The sequence below is a fragment of the Mesoplodon mirus genome (assembly GCF_964341445.2).
Source record: "Mesoplodon mirus genome assembly, chromosome: 10".
Taxonomy (NCBI): domain Eukaryota; kingdom Metazoa; phylum Chordata; class Mammalia; order Artiodactyla; family Ziphiidae; genus Mesoplodon; species Mesoplodon mirus.
Window position 1 is genome coordinate 6,329,585 of NC_138986.1, and position 21,329 is coordinate 6,350,913.

The 21,329-nt window shown below is 37.4% G+C and overlaps 1 protein-coding gene across 7 annotated transcripts in view; it reads left to right on the forward strand.

Annotated features, from left to right (window-relative positions):
• The window catches only part of PRKN (parkin RBR E3 ubiquitin protein ligase), a 1,310,471-nt gene that overhangs the window by 469,620 nt on the left and 819,522 nt on the right, over positions 1-21,329 (forward strand). For 6 of the 7 annotated variants that reach the window (XM_082633514.1, XM_082633517.1, XM_082633516.1 and 3 more), the window contains exon 4: positions 13,199-13,320. In XM_082633514.1, the coding sequence (XP_082489640.1) occupies positions 13,199-13,320 (122 nt within the window). The remainder of the gene's footprint in view (positions 1-13,198; positions 13,321-21,329) is intronic. The other variant, XM_082633515.1, reaches the window with a different exon arrangement.

Genomic DNA, 21,329 nt, shown 5'->3' on the forward strand with positions numbered 1-21,329 from the left:
TTGGATAGCTTGGCTGGGAGAAAAAATCATGAGGGGCTATGATAAAGAATTTCAGCTATGAATAGCAATTTTTATGATTATTTTTAGTGCCTGAATGGAGTACATATTCTAGGACTAACATTTTCGATAATGCTTAGTAATTTTAAATATTTCTATAGAAAATAATAGAAATATATTTTGTAGCAAGATACAAAGTGTAAATGATTTTTTTTTTGCAAAGATAGAACCAATACTTTAATAAAAAGTCACTTGCCTGACGCTGTTTGGCTTCCAACCTGGGGACCCTGGATGATACATCTTTACCCTCTGATAACAATGCTGCTGTAGGTGAACAAAGGCTAGTACCATCCTTTGCTTTGTTTTGTTTAAGTAAGTGGCACAATGTGTTTTTAAAGAGAATTTTCTTACCAGTTCGGGAGTTTCTCGCTCGGGAAGAGAAGAAGATAGAGGAAGGGAGGATTCTTGGGAGGCTATTGGATACTAAAAAGGGCCTGAGTCAGCACAGGACCCTTGGAAGGAGACGAGAGACAAACCTTGGAAGCATTTCTTGTGTTGCCTCCTGAGATTTAGTGGGGGATTGGAAGGCACAGCTGAGAGGCAAACCAAATCTCTGCCTTGGCTGTCTAGGGGAACCAAGATTCTGTGAATCAAGCCAGGTGACACCTAGGATACCCAAGGTACCAAGGTTCCAGACAATAAAACTAAAACACGTTGTGAATAGAGCTGGAAGTCACAGACTCTGCGTTTTGAATTGTCTCCACCTCTGAACTTGCCATCTCTTAGTTAATAGGCTATTTGTTTCATCCACACCCCTTTTAAGGGCTTTCTGAGGTTTCTCCTGGGACCTTGACTTCCATGAAGTATATGTGTGCTGTGATCCCTGAGACCTGAAGGAAGCTCTAATCAGAGATGTTAGAGGCTGTCTGGGGGTGGGGGTGCTGCCTAACAGCACGGATCCAGGCAGATGTCTTCTTCTGTCTTCGAGGACGTGTGAGTAGATGCACCTGGACAGAATACAGAATCATGGGAATGTGCAGCTGGATCATTTCAGAAGTTGAAAATCAAAGAACTTGCAAGATAAAAGGCTCTATATTAGAAGTGTATATTTTTATCCCCCCTCTTTGGGTTTATTCTTCGCTATTCTCAGAATACTAGGATTCTTCCCTGCTGTGTACACACTTGTTAGATACCCCTTAGCCTGTGTGAATCCACATAAGAGTTATTCTTAGATTATAAAACTGTTAAGGTGAAGATTGTCTTGGCTATGTTTTATGATTGTCTCACATGTTACCAGAACGTCAAGCACATAGTGGTATTTTTGTTTTTTATTTGTTGTTAATGTCATTCATGGAAAGAATCTTGATAGGTTCGTAATATTCTTTTGTTTCCTTATAACCTACATTCTGCTTCCTTTTCACTATTCTTCCCCTCCCCCAAGCAACCTGGCTTCTTAGGCAGACAAGATTTAAATAAGTTTAGAAAGCTAGATCTTTCCTAGGAAATTATACATTTATTTCTTCATTTTCTCTATAGATGGCTAATAAGTATTTTTTTTTCTCTTCTAAATTTAGTTTTTCTTTTCCAGAGGTGCTGAGAAGCACGGGCTGGCTTCTGTAGCATTCTGAAAGCAAGATTTTTCTCTTCTCTGGGATGAGGCAATGCCAGAAGGTAGCACAGCCATTACTGTAACCTGTGGTACAAGCCAAGTGACCCTCCTGTACTTTTACAATATTGAGTTAAAATTAGTTAAACTAATCTCACTAGTTTCTCAAGTATTTGATCAATGAATAGGAGTAGTATCTCCATGGAGGACACTATTCTAGGTCAAAAGTGGGGATGGGTAATAGAAGTGAAACTACTTTACATAAACCCTGCCCTTAGCGCCTTAGGTTCTGATATAAACATATGAAGCCACTACAGAAGATGAGGTGCTTCCGTGTGATACAGACAGGAAGCTTGTAGGAGAGAGGTGGCCCCTGAACTGGGCCATGTGACCAGGACTTAGATGGGTCCTCAGAGGCCTTTTCAGTTGGGAACCCATGAAGTAGACTGTTGTGGTCCTAGGGTCCTAGAATAGCTGTGAAGAGTGTTTTGGCCAGAGTGATTCTAATGTGTACTTTTAGAAGCCTACATTATGCACAGCATTATCAGCCTTGATCAAGAGAAGACAATAGTTTTGTAGTTTTCCCTCAGCATGATGACATCATCTTACATTTCTAACTAATCACCATGTCCCTGAAGAAAACTAATTTTTCTAATATTTAAGGAATAGTAGAGACTTTATGAATCTCAATTACCACCAAAGACATTTTGAAATCAGTACTGGGAAAGGTCGGATTTATTAACGTTACATATTTTGTATTATCATGTGGTACGGGCAAAATAGGATATGTAAAACATTGGAATTTGTAAGAGGATATTTAATGGTAGTAGTGAAGATTGGAAATATTATACTTAAATGAAATAATTTTATCAAACTGCAGATATTGGCTATTGTAAATGAAATACGATCCAGAATGTGGGAGTGGGGAGGGTCATACCTTGCTTGTTATTCTCTAATTGATGCCATTCCTTTGAGTGTTCATTTTCTTCACAGGTTTCACTAACACTTAGAACATTTAAAATAAGGAGGTTTTAAAATCATTTTTAAAATATCAAGAAAGGTATCACTTCTATAAAAATAAATTAAAAATTCTATTGATTCTAATGTTATGCCATAGACTACCATTTGGTATAACTTACAATTTTAGAATATGTGCTACCTCTGAAAAATGAGATTTACCTTTCTTTATTGATAATTGCTGTACCTACATATTCTTGCTGAATGCCAGTGCTGTAAAACATTAATGGAAATTTCCATGAAACCTGTAGTGCTGATTGAATGAGGGAAGTGGGGTGGTGAGACTGATTCTGAAGCAGTCAGTGATTGCTGACAACGGTGCTTAATTGCCAACCTGTGTTCAAGTGCCACTTTTTACAGCCACTGAATAAATCCCTACAGAATTTAATAATAATTAGCACCCTAGTCAAGGTTATTATCACGTAGTCGAGGAGAAAGCATAGGCTTTGTAATCAGGAACACTTATATTCATATCTCTGACTACCCAATGGCTGTCTTGGGGATGGCACTCAATCTCTTTGAACTTGTGTTTCCTCATTTATAAAGTGGTGATGATCATGCTTATCTTTCAAAGAAGAATAAGCACTAATATAAGCAAGTCTGCCATTAAGGTGAAATTTTGGAACCCATTTTGAATCTCCTTCAGTACCATTTTACAAACCATGCAATAAAAAACAGTTTTTATTTTGGAAATACTTTATTTTTTCAAGTGCATTAGCCAGCTTGAAAATATTATCCACTAGATGGGATCCATATCATTGTTTACTATTGTCATTCCTAATTTTTCTACAATCCACATGTATTGCTTGCATAACAATAGTGATTCATGGAAAAATGTGACTCTAGTACCTTTAAATCAATTTAAAGACTTTCCATTATGGTTTATATTCCATAATATTATTAAATATTTCATGGTAAAGGGCTTGGTTGGTTTTGAAGCAGTTTTAAAAAGAACTATACCTCAGATATTTCTAAATATTTAGAGGTAGGTTTATGATGGAGATAGTGTATAAGAACCAACATTTATAAAAGCAGGAAAATGGTCACCTGAGGAGGCAGGGGGATGAAGTGCTCACAGGTATGAGTACCTGGGAATAACTCAAGTTCCATATTTTTTGACAACAAAGAAGAAGAGCTTATGTGTATCAGACACTGTGCTGAGTGCTGCATCTGTATTATTCTTTTTAAAATTCTCACAAAAGCCTAAGAGTTAGGCACTATTATCATCTCCATTTTGCAGATAAGAAAACAGCATTTAGGGTCAGTTGATTTGCCGAAGGTGACAAGGCAAGGCTTGGGCTGGACCTAGATGGACACGTCCTGGGCTATAGAGATTATATCCCGAGGAAATTGTACATAGGCATCTGCAGCATCAATTTTTTCTTCCATCTAAATATGAGTTATGAACGTTCACTCAACATGTTGAAGAGCTGAGACTTTTCTAGCACACACCTTAACCATCCCCTGCCCGAGTCCATTTCTGGGAAGAATAAGTGACTAGATTTACCCCAGTTGGCTTCAAGCCTGGTTATTTATTTAAACCTACTCCTTAAATTATGCTTCACTCTACATTTTTGTCTGGGCAACGGAGGTTTGGTTATGACTTTTAAAATGAATAATGATGAATAATGAAAAAATAAACTGGCAACAACAACAACAAAAACCAGGCAAAGGCATTAGGTTTAATCAGCAGTTTTTGCCTCACCAGATGAAACTATGTTGCAGATACATTAATTTAAAAAACCCTAGCACAAAAATTGAGAATTAAGTTATAACTTTAAGGGTAGAGTCTCCTTAGAGATTGCTAACCTTGTTTTCAAAGTGCATACACTGGGTGGATGGTTATATAATTGGAAGTTGTTTATAATACAACATTACCTGGTTACTCTGCAGGAGGTAAAATGAGGCACGTTAAAAGCATGCGCTAATGATTAGTGATGAGCATTCTTTCATGTGTTTGTTGGCAATCTGTATGTTTTCTTTGGAGAAATGTCTATTTAGGTCTTCTGCTCATTTTTGGATTAGGTTGTTTGTTTTTTTGATATTGAGCTGCATGAGCTGCTTGTATATTTTGGAAATTAATCCTTTGTCAGTTGCTTCGTTTGCAAATGTTTTCTCCCATTCTAAGGGTTGTCTTTTCATCTTGTTTATGGTTTCCTTTGCTGTGCAAATCAAAACCACAATGAGGTATCACCTCACACCGGTCAGAATGGCCATCATCAAAATATCTACAAACAATAAATACTGGAGTGGGTGTGGAGAAAAGGGAACCCTCTTGCACTGTTGGTAGGAATGTAAATTGATACAGCCACTATGGAGCAGTATGGAGGTTCCTTAAAAAACTAAAACTAGAGCTACCAGATGACCCAGAAATCCCACCATTGGGCGTATACCCTGAGAAAACCATGATTCAAAAACAGACATGTACCACAATATTCACTGCAGCTCTATTTACAATAGCCAGGATGTGGAAGCAACCTAAGTGTTCATCGACAGATGAATAGATAAAGAAGATGTGGCACATATATACAATGGAATATTACTCAGCCATAAAAAGAAATGAAATTGAGTTGTTTGTAGTGAGGTGGATGGACCTAGTCTGTCATACAGTGTGAAGTCAGTCAGAAAGAGAAACACAAATACCATATGCTAACACATATATATGGAATCTAAAAAAAAAAAAATGGTTCTGATGAACTTAGGGTCAGGATAGGAATAAAGGCACAGACGTAGAGAATGGACTTGAGGACATGGGGATGGGGAAGGGGAAGCTGGGATGAAGTGAGAGAGTAGCACTGACATATATAAACTACTAAATGTAAAATAGATAGCTAGTGGGAAGCAGCTGCATAGCACTGGGAGATCAGCTTGGTGCTTTGTGACCACCTAGAGAGGTGAGATAGGGAGGGTGGGAGGGAGACGCAAGCTGGAGGGGACATGGGGATATATGTATACATATAGCTGATTCACCTTGTTATACAGAAGAAACTAACACAGCATTGTAAATCAATTATACTCCAATAAATATGTTAAAAAAATAAAATGAAAGCATGGACTGGTGTAGCTGGATTCAGTGGGTGTAGTAACCCGTTGTATAAGGATTGAAATAAAAGTGTTTATGTGTAATAACTGTCCTCCTTTAAAGTAGTTCCACTTACAAATTTTCATAACACAATTTTTTTCACTTATACTAATTTCTACCTGAACTTTTTAAGTATTCTTTTTTGTTCTACTTTTATTTATCATACTAGTCATTTGTGATCTTAAGATGATATTTAAGATAATATTTTAAGATAATATTACATTTAAAATATACTAATATTTTGAAGGATATGTGAAGTTAATCCAGTAATTTTGGCTGGTGGAAGGATGTTCTAAATATTTGGTAATCATGACTACATTCTATTTAATATGAATTTTGCTCTCATACTATCATACCTGCTACAACTTTCAGATCATTTAAAATGTGGGAGAATTTATTGACCTGGCAAATATTTATTGAATGTTTACTAAGTTCAAGGAACTGCCCTAGTCATTTGGAACATATGAAAAAGGGTACAGTGTTGCATAAGGGGGAGTTGTAACAATAGGAAACGTGGGACAAGTACATAGTGAATGTGGGGGGAAATTCTTTTTCCAATTTACGTTAGGTTGGAGTGGACATGATCTCCATGTTTTTAATGATCCAAAGCAGGTTTCATACAGAAGAGATGATTCCAGCAGTGTGCATTGAATGGATTTCATGTGGAACTGCCTTAGACTAATTAATTCAATACACATTGTTCCAACTAGAACTAATGGATACTATCAGGCCAATATAAGGAAAAATGGGTTGTGCAAAGATGAGCTTGCTGGGCTTCAGAGATGGTATTGATTTTGTTCATTCAATGTATATTTATTTTTTTCATGAGTCATATATTTCAGCAAATGCTGCTGAGCACAGGCTGAAGGACCACCATCCAGAAATACAAGAGCAAGAATTCTGGTAAATGTTGGAGGAGAAGATTCTCTGTGCCGTAGTTCCGTATCACAGGGTCAAGGTCACAAGTTCAGAAACTCTGGCCATGGGTCTGTTCCACAGTGGGCTCGTAGGAATCAAACAGGACTGCGGTTACTCCCTAAGCAGCTAGGGGAAGGGGTAAACTGAGGGAACATGGCCAGTTAGAGCTGATCAATGGAGCTAAGTGGTGCAGACAGTGATCATATCCTCAGCACTTAAAATACAGAACTAAGCTATAGTCAGAAGGAGGCAGGAGGGCAAGAGATGAAAATACTAAGTGCCAGGCTAAACAGTGGGGAGGAGGTGGATGAAGGCTGTGAAAGATGCTTCATTCCAGGGACTCCTCCTTATTAGATGCTGGTTTCCTGATGTTAGGACAAGTCTACTGCTTAAAGGTGACAAGACTAAGCTGGATCCTTTCCTACTCTTAGATGTAATTATTTAGGGAAATATCTTTTACTTTCGGGGAAATCAAGGGAAGAATTTTTATAGGAAGTGCCATTCCAACTGGACCTTGAATATATGGGTCAGATTTCAAAGATGGTGATGACAGTGGAGATGGGTGGAGGGTGAGCAGTACCCCAGTTGGTGTCGGGAATGGGGACGTGGTGGAGGAAGGGATGGAGAGAAGCTCTGTTCTACCTCTGAGACTAGAAAGTACCCAGGTCTCCACCCACCTCTGTCCTCCCTCACAGTGCCTCAAGTTCAAACCTTCCCCCTTCCCCTTCTCTCCAGCCAACATTGTTTGTATATCAGTACACTTAACAGCCGGCTACTGGACTTCTCAGTGTGACAGAAGAATCTTCTTAATATTGTTAACTGTGTGTCTGACAAGGCAGGGAGAGAGGAGACAAGACACATCATTTTTATTTATTCTTTTCTGTGCTGTCCAATTTAGTAGCTTCTACCCACATATGGCTGTGCTAATATAAATTACTTCAAATTTTTTTTTAAAAGAGTCGTTCCTTAGTAGTTCCTAGCCAAATTCTCAATAGGCCCTTGTAACTAATGGCTACTGTATGGGAGAATGCAGATGGAGGACATTTCCGTGGCCACAGAAAGTTCTCATGGGCAGCTTGTTCTACTTAATATTTTAATAAGCTCATATGTGATAAAATAATTTTAAATCAGTTGTGTTCCTGTTGTTTTATAGTGTATTGATACTGAACATTATTTTACCTAGGTATAAAATATGTTAAATCTCACTGTCTTCTCCCCTAGAAAACAAATTATCCAGGCAATTAAACACTTGATTCTCTGTGATGGAAACTTCTGAGGTCAATGAAAAGTTTTCATCAGAGTCAGAATGAGTTTTCTTAAGTATTCATTTATCTTATTAAAACAACGTCTTCAGGCTGTAAGCCCATTATCTAAAATACATTAAAAATGGAAACTGTGCATGTTATGCTCATTTTTCAAAAAGACGATGCAAATAGTATATTCTTTTTGAATAGGGGCTTTACTCGATAAGTGGTGAATATTGTTAATGCTTTTGGCAATTTTTTGGACCAAGACAACAAGAAAAGAGAATGAGAGAAAAGAAAAGACTTGAGGAAGGATTATGTTAATCAGACAAAGTGGGAGAGAAAACCTAAAGATAATGATAAAATGATAAAGCTAAGGAAGCCTTATGGATGCTTTGAAGGGACATAGGGACTCACACTTTAACAGAGCCCTGCACACTAACTGTGTTTTTAACTTCTATCCAGGAAAAAAAAAAAAAAATGAACGTCTGAATGAAACGAATACACTGTAAAATAATTTCATCGTAGACTAACCCTTCTGGTTCATGATAAAATAATTATGTAAGTTTATTGATGGCTTGGGCTGGAGGGGAGAACTTAATTGTAAGCAGGCTCTTCAGCAGGGTGTCTAATAAATCTGTGTTTATAAACTTTAGCAGTTGGGCTTGCTGTAAATGAAGCCCTACACAGTGGGTTGTGCCCTTCCTCCAAATTTTTTTCCAAATTGTTTCTGAGAAATGCATTTACACAAGATGCTCCATAAAAGGAAGACTTCTGAAGTCTGATAAAGTTAGGCACGTGCTATGCTCCATAATTCCTGTCTTCACGGAGTCTGCAAAGTCCTGCAGCGAGAGCACATGGTTAACTTGGCATCACCTAAAATGTTCTGACTACACAGATGTAGAGAAAAAACGTATGGACACCAAGGGGGAGAAGTGGCAGGGTGGTGGTGTTGGTGTGATGAATTGGGAGATTGGGATTGATTTATATACACTAATATGTATAAAATGGATAACTAATAAGAACCTGCTGTATAAAAACATAAATAAAATTAAATTTTAAACAATAAAATAAAATAAAATGGTCTGACTAAAGATTCCCCAATATTTTGGCTTGACACCTTTTAACAGCTTGCAAGCCACTGTAGTGTTCTGTAAGGTATACTTAAAATATACCCAATCAGACCATGAATAGAACAGCTGAAACAACCAAATCACTCAAAAACTCTTGTTTTAGGTGAAAAAAGTTCTTCTTTTTAGGGTGTTGGAGGATTTAGGGGTGAAGTAGCATCATGTCTGCAACTTAATTAAAAATCATTCAGCCATAAAAGTATATATGTGTATGTATGTAAATGTACACACACACAAACACACAGAGTGTGCACACAAAATATGGCAAAAAGTTCACAATAAGAAAATTACAGGGAAGGTTATAATTTGTAAGATTTTTGAAATATTTCTCTAGGTTTGAAAACTTATTATATAAAAAAAAAGGGAAATCTATAACACAAACACAAGCTGCTTTGATTATTTTGGGCAGCGAAGGGGTTGCAATATGGAAGAGTTGATTAGGAGAGAAAAATAATTTTAAGATCCAAACAGAAGTTTGAGAAGGGGAAGATTCCTGTTATTGACTGGAGACAGCTATATACATAGAGGAAAGTTTGGGGGGTCATTCTTCCCATTGCCTTGCTTGTTCCTTTAGGAGCTACAGCTCCATTTTTAAGAGTCTGTACCTTAGACCCTTCCATCAGGCTAATGGGAACATTGCCCAGAAGATGGTCAGGATGCTGTTTGTGCTTTTTCCTGTCCTCTGCACTCCAGACCTCAGCATGGCACAGAGAAGCTTGCCAACCTGAAATAGTGTGATGTAGGCAACGAGGTGGGGAAGCCATCCTGAAAAGGGGCTCCTAAGATTTGCCGGAAGCCCCCACTGCTTGACCGAGTAGAGCCAACAGCTTGAAATGTGCTGTAACCAAGACTGGCCTGACCTTGATCTTCCTTAGACTGGCTATTAATCCCCAGCTTGTGCTGGCTCTGGGAAGCACTATGTAATAGATTGCATGTCATCTTGTATGCTTCTAGGGCAAGGGCATGGGCATGCAGTTTTTTCTGACTAACTTCTCAAGGACTTTAGTGCAGGTTGTGGCACACAGAGGTGGGTATCCCAATCTTCATATTCTGCCTGGCTCTATCATTAGCTGAAACAATATTGCCAACGTTGCTGTTGCCCTAAGGGAGAGAGAAGAGTCATTTAGTTTCCTGCAGTTTCTGAGATGCTTCGTCAAGTCGTTGCTAATACACTCTTTCAACAATGCTAGTGTCTCTGCAACCCCGACTCCCCTTTGTAAGTGTTCATTTTCCACTCTTTCTCTTCCTCCCCCCTCTTTTTCTGTTTAACCTTTACAGTAGGTTGTAAAAATTGTGAATTGGCTTTGTTCATATTGCTGATACAAGTTTTAATGATAAAGGCTCCTACCTTCTTCACTAAGCTTGTCATGGTACACATTAAAATTGTCAGAGTTCTTGTGATCTTCTGTCAGTTGTTATAGTATTTCTATAGCTTTAATATATGGTTCTATCTGTTGCATTTATGATATACATAAAACCTTAAGAATATATTTTATCTAATTATTATATTTGCTAATAACAATGTGATATTTATAGACTTGAATATCTTGCATATTAAGGCACTAAAGCTGCAAAAAAGTGTCAGAAAATCATAGTTTTTTATCAATACAAATATATATTTATAATTCATCTTCCTTTTCACACTGAAACTAAATAGTAATCTCTGAAAATTAATAATTACAAATATATTACCAATAAATAATAAAATTATAAAACTTGACATCTTTATTGTGCTTTACATTTTACAAACTATTGTCACCTATAGTATTAGTAAAGATGGCTAAACAAATGACACTTAAATATGTCTACAGAGGCACTTTTTGTAAATTAGTAAAGCAAATGGAGCTACGTAAGACTTGAGGATCTTTTTTGTTTTCTCATTATTTTTGTACTAATTGTTTTCAATAAACCATATGCATTTGAAAGTCTGAAAGTTTTTGCTCATAATGATCAAACATACTTACTATTCATTATTTCTAAATGTTCTTGGTGATACTAGTAAAATTTTAAACAAATCCTTATGCCATGACCTTTCATGTTAGCCCCACCCATTAAGAAGTAAAGTAAGGATTAAAAGAACTATTTGGTAATTTTAGAAATTTGGAAGTTAGTTATTTCACTGGTAAGTGTGTCTGAATAAAGTTAGTTCCTTGTAGATGTAGAAGTGTGGAACAGTTCAAAAATATTCCCCTAATTTTTTCCTGTATGGTGACAGGAATAATATTTTCCTGTATGGTGACATTTGAGAGAAATGATCAGAGATGTTTAACTATCTATTTTTTGTGTGCAGCTTTTGCTCTTGAAAATGTATTATTTGAATGGCATTTGTCTAGGTAGAGGACACTTATGAAATGCAAAGAACCCATTTTTGCACACAATCGCTGAGTCTGCTAAGCCCCTCAGGGCTTTTGCTTTACTTTATGTGTGACTCTGTGTTGGAAAGTCTCATTGGAAACTCAGCAAACTGTGATCATTACCATTCATATCATGAGAAAAGGGGTAGTTTGTCCCTATAAATAAGATTTTAAGAGAAAAATATCTGGAGCCTTCAAAACTGGGTACAGACACATGAAATAAAATTCAGGAGCAGTGGTCCCTAAATTTCCAATGGTCTTAGATTCTTGTCCTTTTAAAAACTTCAACAGCAAAGTGTGCGTTTAATTTCCCTGTGTTGCAAATACCCTTGGCCAGCTCTTCCGGCAGCAGGCTGCTGCTTTGCTGAATAAGTCACAGGGCTGTTGGCAAGAAGAAGAAAAAATTGTCCCTCTTTTGAGCATAAAACTAGATTTTCTATTGGGGTTGGCCAAAAGGTTTGTTTGGTTTTTTCCATAAGATGGCTCTAGTAGCACTTAGTTGTCTTTAACTTAATTCGAATTGTTAGATTGTATGTGACAGCTGTCAAATCAGCGTGCATTTAAAAAAAGATTTATCAAAATTGGCAAAGTTTTGTGTAGCCATTTTAGTATTGAAGATGGAAGAAAAAAGCAACATTTTTGGCATATTATGCTTTTTTTATTTCAAGAAAGGTAAAAATGCAACTGAAATGCAAAAAAAAAGATTTGTGCAGTGTATGGAGAAGGTGCTGTGACTGATTGAACGTGTCAGAAGTGGTTTGTGAAGTTTTGTGCTGGAGATTTCTTGCTGGACGATGCTCCACAGTCCGTTAGAAGTTGATAGCAATCAAATTGAGACATTAATTGAGAACAGTCAACGTTATACCACACGGGAGATAGCCAACAGACTCAAAATATCCAAATCAAGCATTGAAAATCATTTGCACCAGCTTGATTATGTTAATCGCTTTGATGTTTGGGTTCCACATAAGTTAAGCAAAAAACCCTTCTTGACCATATTTCCTCATGCAATTCTCCTCTTAAATGTAATGAAAATGTTCCGTTTTTCAAACAAATTGTGACAGGCATTGAAAAGTGGATGCTGTACAATAATATGGAATGGAAGAGATTGTGGGGCAAGTGAAATGAACCACCACCAACCACGCCAAAGGCTGGTCTTCATCCAAAGAAGGTGACATTGTGTATATAGTGGGATTGGAAGGGAGTCCTCTATTATGAGCTCCTTCCAGAACCCAAACGATTGATTCCAACAAGTACTGCTCCCAGTTACGCCAACTGAAAGCAGCACTCGACAAAAAGCGTCCAGAATTAGTCAACAGAAAGCACATAATCTTCCATCAGGATAACACAAGACCGCATGTTTCTTTGATGACCAGGCAAAAACTGTTACAGCTTGGCTGAGAAGTTCTGATTCATCCACTGCATACACCAGGCATTGCACCTTTGGATTTCCATTTATTTAGGTCTTTACAAAATTCTCTTAATAGAAAAAATTTCAATTCCCTGGAAGACTATAAAAGGCACCTGGAGCAGTTCTTTGCTCAAAAAGATAAAAAGTTTTGGGAAGTTGGAATTATGAAGTTGCCTGAAAAATGACAGAAGGTAGTGGAACAAAAGGGTGAATACATTGTTCAATAAAGTTCTTGGTGAAAATGAAAAATGTGTCTTTTATTTTTACTTAAAAACCTAAGGCACTTTTTGGCCAACCTAATAAATTAACTAGTTGTATCTTCATTATAATATTTATCCCTCTAATGTTTCAAAATGTTCCTGAGGAGTTAGTTTTAAAATTTGTCTAAATTTGGATTCAGCATTGATTGGCTACTTCCTCTGCTTTCTTTTTTTCCCAGCAGGTAGACCAACCTACAACAGCTTTTATGTCTACTGCAAAGGCCCCTGTCAAGGAGTACAGCCAGGAAAGCTCAGGGTGCGGTGCAGCACCTGCCAACAAGCGACGCTCACCTTGGCCCAGGTAAGGAGAAGTGGCATGCGCAAGCTGCCCTGAAAAATGAATGTGTATTTCCAGAGTTGCCTTTCAGGGTTTCTAATCAGATATCACCCATTACTGAAAAATTGACTTCTATGTGGTTGTAATGGTTAATGGTATCTGAAGTTTCATTTAAAAATATACTGCTCTGTAAATTTTAGGTACTACAGGGTCATTGCCCCCATTTCTTTAATCCAGGCCTATTGAAAGGGAATATAGAGGCTGATTTTTTATCAAAAAGAGGTTGGGGGTGTCTTTTAGAAGCAGCCAAGAAGGATCCTTCTAAGATCCTGGAAATGTTTCACATCTCGATCTGTGTGATAGGAACATGGTTGTATGCATATGTCAAAAATTTTTGGACTCTTCATTTAAGGTTGGTGCACTTGAGGTAAGTGACTCTCCATAAAAAAAATGAAAAGGAAAGTTGTGGATCAAGGACCAGTATGCATATAAAACAGGGTTGGAAAGCACGATGTGTTGCCGCCTCTGCTTGTTTTGTGCAGTCCTCAACCTGAGAATGGTTTTGATATTTTTAAGTGGTTGGGAAATGTCAGTAGTATTGTGTGACACGTGAACAGGACATGAAATTTAAATTCCAGCGTCGTGATAAAGTTCTGTCAGAACACAGCCCCTCCCACATATGTGCACGTTGTCTGTACCTTTATTGTGCCCTAGATCAGAGTTGACTGGATGGCCTACAACACCAGACATGTTTACTCTCTGGCCTTTTAGAGAAAAGGTTTGCCAACTGGCCCCTGATATAAAACATAGGCACAGTAGTTCATGGCTTTAGCGTGATAGTTGTGTAGGATTTGGCTAAATGTAATGTGGATGCCAATGTGTGTAGGGGAGCAGAGGGCATTCTGGTCAGCTCAGTGCTGAGAGCACAGCCCAGGAGGCACAGAAGGACAAAGACTTTTACAGGTGATTAGGGGCTGAAGTGTAGAGCAGCACCCCCGTGGGCACATCAGGCCCCAGTGATGGCTAGAGCATTTAGATTTTATTCTGCAGGCAGCAGGAACAAAGGCAAAGCGTCACAAACAAAGACCACGTACAAAACGATGTTTTAAGACTATTTCTTGGTGCTGTAACAGTTTGTCACTGGGATTGAGGCTGGTGACAGATCAAAGGCAAAGAGGTTAATTAATCACCTATTAATTAATTAATCACCCTTACTGGATGTAAGGGAGCATTGTGAAAGAACCTGAAGGACATACCAAGTCAAGGGGAAAGTGTGGATCTCTGACTCAAGCCTGGGGAAATGGTGGAATTACTCAAAAATGTAATTCAGATATCATTAAACTTCTGTCCTACATTCTATGCAATTGTCTATCTGTCTATATTCTAAGAGTCTGTAAGCCTCATAAGATCAGATAACTTGTCAGTTTGGGTCCCTGTCTTATTTCCAACACCTCATGTGGTGTGTTGCCTGTAGCGGATGGCATCTGAGTTTGAACTTTCACACATTGATTCAATAGATCCACAAACTTTAGAAATTCTATTTGGCATTTTATAATCATATTAATCATAGTAAGTATGATTGTTTTGCCACAGTTTACTGACTTCCTTCCTTACATTTATATTCTGGTACTTGTATTTTTCTCTAATTCTCACCACAGACCTGAAAAGTAGATATCATTATCCAATGCTTTTAATAAGGAGACTCCACAAAGTTAAGTAATGAGTTCAAAGTTACATGGTTAACAAATGTTGGTGCCAGAAGTGAAAAGTCTTTTCTGTATTTCTCCAAAGCCCTGGCCCTTTTTTTAGGATAGATTGCTTGCTATACAAATCTGCTAATAAATGTTCTATTATTCAACTACTTTCCTTGTATTTAAAATATCATTCAAGAATGTTCTTAGAAAAAATACCCTTAAGGATTAAGAAAATAGAATCAAAGATGATTTGAAGATTATTCATTTAATCCAGAGTTTCAGTACAGTTACTAGATGTAGCATAACTGGTACCCAACAAATAAGTAGACCAGGCATTTCATTTTTTTATTAATAACAAAAGAAACACACTCAGTAATACCTTCAAACAGTATCTCTGTGAGCAGCTGACTAATCACACTGGCAGTTGGTCTGCAAGTTTAGTCTTAGAAATGATGGAGCAGGTGTGGGATTTTGCTAAGAGGAAGGGTTTCTAAGCAGAGAATAGAAAACTGTTAGGTTTCATTTGCCCAAAATTTATAAAGATCTACAATGTACACAGTTTCCTCTGGTCAGGAAAAAAAAGAAAAAAGAAATAGGATCATGCGTAGCTGCCTAGTTATAGGGAACAGATTGTGGTTTACCTGAGCTTCTGCAAGGAGCTTTTTAATACACAGTGAGGAAAATTGGAACCTACTTACCCACCTGGTTTATTATTTTAAATCATAATTTTATTTTTTCTGGTTAGAATAAATCTGTCTGCAATAAGCCCCATGGCCTTCATGAGTCTCAATAGTAACCTCCTAATTACTTTTTGCTGTTGTTGGGGATTTATTCATAATTCCAACATTTCCTCAACACTATTTAAGTTGTACATGCGAGAGAATGAGCCGCCTCTCATACGTAATGCTCTAAGGTTGAATTGTTGAAATGTTTCATATTTAATGTGAAACTCATAATAAATTGGCAAGAAAGAAGGACAGCCATTTCTGTCACAGTGTTAAGGATGGGGAAACTGAGGTCTGAAGTTTTGGCCTGACCTTGAGAGTTAGTTGAGAATTAGCTTACAGAAAACACCAGGTTTTCTTCTGTCTCCAGGTCAAATGATCTTCTTTAATTCATGGTGACCTTGACCAGGGTTTCCATTAACTGAAATAGCCTTTAGAAAAATGAACACTCACTGGAAAACATCGAACAACAACTGATTGGAAAAACACGGCAGGCAGCCAGTTTTCAATTGCCTATTCAAAGATGGTCCACGTAGGTCCACCCAGAAACGACACAGGGTTGACCACAGAGGGAGGTGGCTTTATCCATGCGTATACATTTCTGATTGTCTTCTTGAATAATAAAATGAATGATTTTAAATAACCTATGTCATCACTGTTTCCCTCATTAGTGTGGAACATCAAATGATGTGTAAATCATATGCTCAGAGCCTTTTTTTTTAATTCAGAAAAGTGGGCAGAAAAAATAAGGTTTTCCAAGGTGTGTAGACTATACACTGTTTTTAGAATAACTAGACATCAAAGAAGGAATTCGTATTGGAAAAAGAAACAGCACTGAGATACTTAAAGATATGTTTCCCTCTCCCTTTCTCCTGGAATCCTGCCAAATTCAAGGTTAGAATGTCAGTAGGCATGGTTCCTTCTACTGTCTGTCCTGTTGTTAAATTATAAGTGTGTGGGCTGAAGAGCGAGCCTTCTGGTAAGGACAAAAGCTCTTAGCTCAAGCTCTCACAGATTTCCCAGCACCAGCGTATATAAACACAAGACTACCAGAGACTGTGTGACCTGTTAAAAAATTTGCTTGGGCTGGTGAAATTTAGGTAGATGTGATGTTGATGATGAGGATTCTGTCCCAGGGAATCACCTTAAGAGGGTTCCTCCTCCTGAGCCCTGCAGGCTTCTGCTCACTGAGTCCCAGCGGTGTTCTCTCCTACGCTGGGATGAGATGTCCTGTCCCTTCTCCCATCACGCTCCAGCCACTGCCCACAGTCTAGATGGGTTGTACCTCCTGTGGAAAACAAAGCTTCTGTGGTAGGAAGAAACTACTGTTTCTAAAAGGAAACAGGCTTAAAATATGGTAAGGATGTTTATGAGTAAAATCATTTATTGACTCTAAAAATAATTACAAGATAGAAAGGATGTAGAAGGGAGATGAGAGAACACACAGAACATAGTGTTCTGCCTTGGAATACTGTATGGGGCTCGGAATTGCCTGGGAACAAAGACCTGGAGAGAATAGCCTCTGTGGTCCTTTTGTCCATCAGATGTTCTGCATTTGAATTCTGGTTCTGTCACTTACTGGCTGTGTGACTTGGGGCAAGTTGCTTAACTTCTTTATGTCTCAGTTTCCTTGTCATCAATTGGAAGTAAAAATGTCATTAAAGTTGTGAGGTTTAATGACTTAACTCATTAAAGTATTTAGAACAGTGCCTGGCACATAATAAACATCTAGAAACCATTAGCTCTTATTGTCATTTCTTCAAGTGAAGAAAACTTTTGATTTTCTACCAAAAGCACATTGAAGCAACTGCTGAACTCACATTGTAAACTTACGCCTCTAGGGCACTGCAGTTCTGATTAAGTTACAAATTGTTAACCCCTCCAGCACAAACTCTAGGTAACCTGAGTTATCTGCTATTAACACCTTTTTGTTTGCACCCAGTTTATTAGTCTTAAAATGAATCAGAAGCCAGGAGATTACGGCAGCCAGGAACTGTGGATGATTTTTTTCCCCCTACAATCACTGTAATTACTTTATCTCAAAAAGGACTTTATCTTTGCCACTCTAATAAGATACTCTGCCGTGGAATAGCATTAAAGCTAAAAGGTTTCTGATGAGAAATGGAGAAATAAAGAGTAAGTTGTACAAATGCCTGACATGATGGACTTTATTTAAAATTGGTTTATAGATTAGGAACAATTTATGTGAGGAAATTTATTAAGAAATATACTCTAAATGTATAACTGTTCCTAAACTTAATATTTGTTAGAGATTAATTGTTGACCAGGAGTCTACTTACTTCCCTTAATATCAAAACCTACTCTTACGTACGTAATAAAGTCACATATGTAATTAAACTGTAGATGGGAGAAAAGGAGAATGGACAGAATGGCTCCTTGGACTTGGCTTGAGCCCCATGGTTCAGGGGAGAGTGAGAGCAAAGAGTGGACAAAAGAGGTTTTTCATCAGAGTCTGTGTGAGAATCAGGGCAAAAGCCAGAGCCAGGCAGGCTTGGGGATGAGAACGGAGCCCAGCATCATTCTGGCACCAAGAAGATGCTGGGTAGGACTGCCAGATTAGCACACAAATATACAGGGTGTTCACCTAAATTTGATTTCAGATAGACAATGAATATTTTGTTTATGTATAAGTATGTCCCAAACATTGCATGGAACATAACTATATTAATTTTTTAAATCTGAGATTCAAATTGGCATCCCATTCTTTATCTGGCTGTGCCCCTCCCTCTTTGCCGGGACATCTGTGTAGTGATTATTGGTGCTGACCCCAGGGAGGCCCCTCAGTTGGCTCTTGGTCAAGCTGCGTGGGCAAGCAGCAGCTGGAGGAAGAGATGAACAGCAAGAATGTCAAACAGAACAGCCGGAGCTGGCAAACTCGGTAGTGGTCACGTGTGGGGAACATTCACCTGGGGGTTCCAGAAATAACTGGGGGCCTCTGAGGCGTAATGCCAACATCCTTGAGTGAGAATAATCAGCCAGCAGTCATTCGAGTCACAATCATAGATGGACATGTTTGTTTCTGAAGAACTATAGACAGTTATTAGTAAACCAAGGGAACTTCTCATTAGAAAAACAAACAAACAAAAACAATAAATATGTTCTTGTGGATTGGAAAACAGTTCATTTTTGCTATATTACAATGATATAAACATTTAATAGAGTTTACAAACAAAAAGTAAAAAAATATAAAGTTGCCTATTGAAATAGATAAAACGCTATATATACATATAAAACTGTGTATGAAATAAGTAAAATGCTATCCAGCTGAGCTGCAGGCAACTTTAGCCAACAGCTAGTCACTATGTCATGTTCACTATTCACTATGTTATGTTATTTCAACTGTAGAAATTCCTACATTGAGAACCTTTATCATATGCTTAATATTTCAGAACTAAAATTTTCTTTGGTCATATGTTATTAGTTGGAGTAATATCAATAAATTGAAGCCTGCATAAATGTTGGTCAGTGTTGGTAATACATTGACATTTCAATCAGGCTAATAATTTTCAGTTGGACTCCAGTGGCGGAAGCCTTTCACTGCTTCTTTTTCGGTGACTCTCTATACTATATTAGTAGCTGACTTTTTTAAAATAATGATTTTACTTTACAAATCTTTAAGAAAGAGGAAAAAGAAAATAATCTTGCAGATGCATACCCCCAGAGCTTATTTTTAGAACACCCAGTAGCATCAGAAGTCCCTGGAAAGATGGGCACTTACCAGGCATGTACCCTGGTCGTGCTGTAGTGTCTCACCGTTTGTCCTTTGATACCCAGCCTTACTCCTGACCTATGATGCTAGTGTGAAAATCTCAAAACTGTGGGCAGGAAATTTAAATCATGCCATTCTGAAATGTATGCATATATATTTTAAAAAGTGTGTTGAATTCTTTATTTCCTTATTCCCAAAGTACTTTGGTTTACTGTGTGTATATGTATGTGTGTGTATATAAATATATATATATATTTATATATATCATGAGGAATGAGTATTATTAATAGCTATTATTGAATGTTTACCAGAAACCAAGATCTAAAGCAGTTTACCTAAATATCCCATTTAATTGTTACGTTGTTTGAATAGTGTTCTAGTTTCATATATATGTATTGTCATGGCAATGAGGTACATAGTTATTTACTTCATATGGAAAATACGATAAAGTTTTCCAAAGTCTGTCAGTCAATACTGACATGTGGTCGTTAATCTATTTAATTGGAATTTGGTTGTGCTACATAGAATTTTATTCATTGTTCAGAATGATAGCGTTAAAACAATTACAAGAGAAGTATTTATTGGGACTACAAAGGACATTTGACAAAAATCACAGCCTAAATACATTTATAAAACATAAAGGAAAAGATAAGATTTTTTAAAGAAAGTTTATTATATACTTTACTATTTCATTTTAAGTTGTAGTTAAATGTATCATGTTTTAAAACAGGGTTGCTTTGTTTATTGGTTAACAATTCTGTTCACCAGCAGTGATAGAACACTCTTTCATCAGCAGCTTACCCCATAAGGACTTAAGTGTTGTCTTAAGCATTGACTGGGTTGTTTGTACCTTTACTATCCACCATCCTTCATGTCACAGAACCAGGTATCGTGGTATTGAGTCTTCAGGCAGGGCAGCACAACAGGGAACAGCCATGCCTGTCTCGTTTATTTGTAAAAGGAAGTAATAATATTGATAATTTTTAGAAGCCTCTTTTCAGTCTTCCCCTTACATCACATTGTTTATAACTTGGTCATAGACCCACTAATAATTACAAAGGAAGCTTGAAAAGCAAGTGTTTCCCAAAGGCAAACAGGATAGCCATAATTGGCTTAGGCCAGTTTATCTGAGGGTTTCAGTCAATTGCTTCTCCGATCAAAATCATACTTCTGCAAATAAGGAGAGAAGATGAGATGGACATTGGATGGGCAAATGACTAATGGCTGCCATATTTGTAAATGCATAATTATTTTAGATCACTTTCATGGGCTCATCAATTTCTTTACTAAGTCTAAATTTTACTGTTATATACTCTATTTGTATCACTATGGCTACACAAGGGATTTGGCCAGCCTTGAACTTGTTTTTGTGTGTGAAATGCCACAGTTGTTTCAGTGGTTGTTTCTACACATAAATGTATCTCCCTGGTTTTCTACAGAATGAAATTGATATATTATCCATTTGACCACTTAGAAGCGTTATCAAGAATTGTGGAAAGAAAAAAAAAAGATCTTTAGGGCAGTGGGTTAATTTATTTGTTCTTTGCTTAAGAAGAAAATGGCCTAAAAACCTCATTGGGGAAAGATAAACAGAATTTAGTAGCTCTGTCGTACTCTATAGTAGATCCTTTGTCAGTGCTTTATAAAGAATGAGCATATTACCTAGCGCTAATAAAATGTGAGGAGCAGAAGAGTCACATTGAGAGAGACCTACAGGATTAGGCAAGATGGTGCAGATCAGGACTGTGCTATGCTTTTTCAGTTATTTTACAGAAGCATTGGTATTTATGCAGGCATGCCATTTTCCATCTGGGAATATCAAGCTACCTGCATAAATGTATCATTGAAGCCAGATGAGAAATGGAGAGGTTAATTGACTCACTT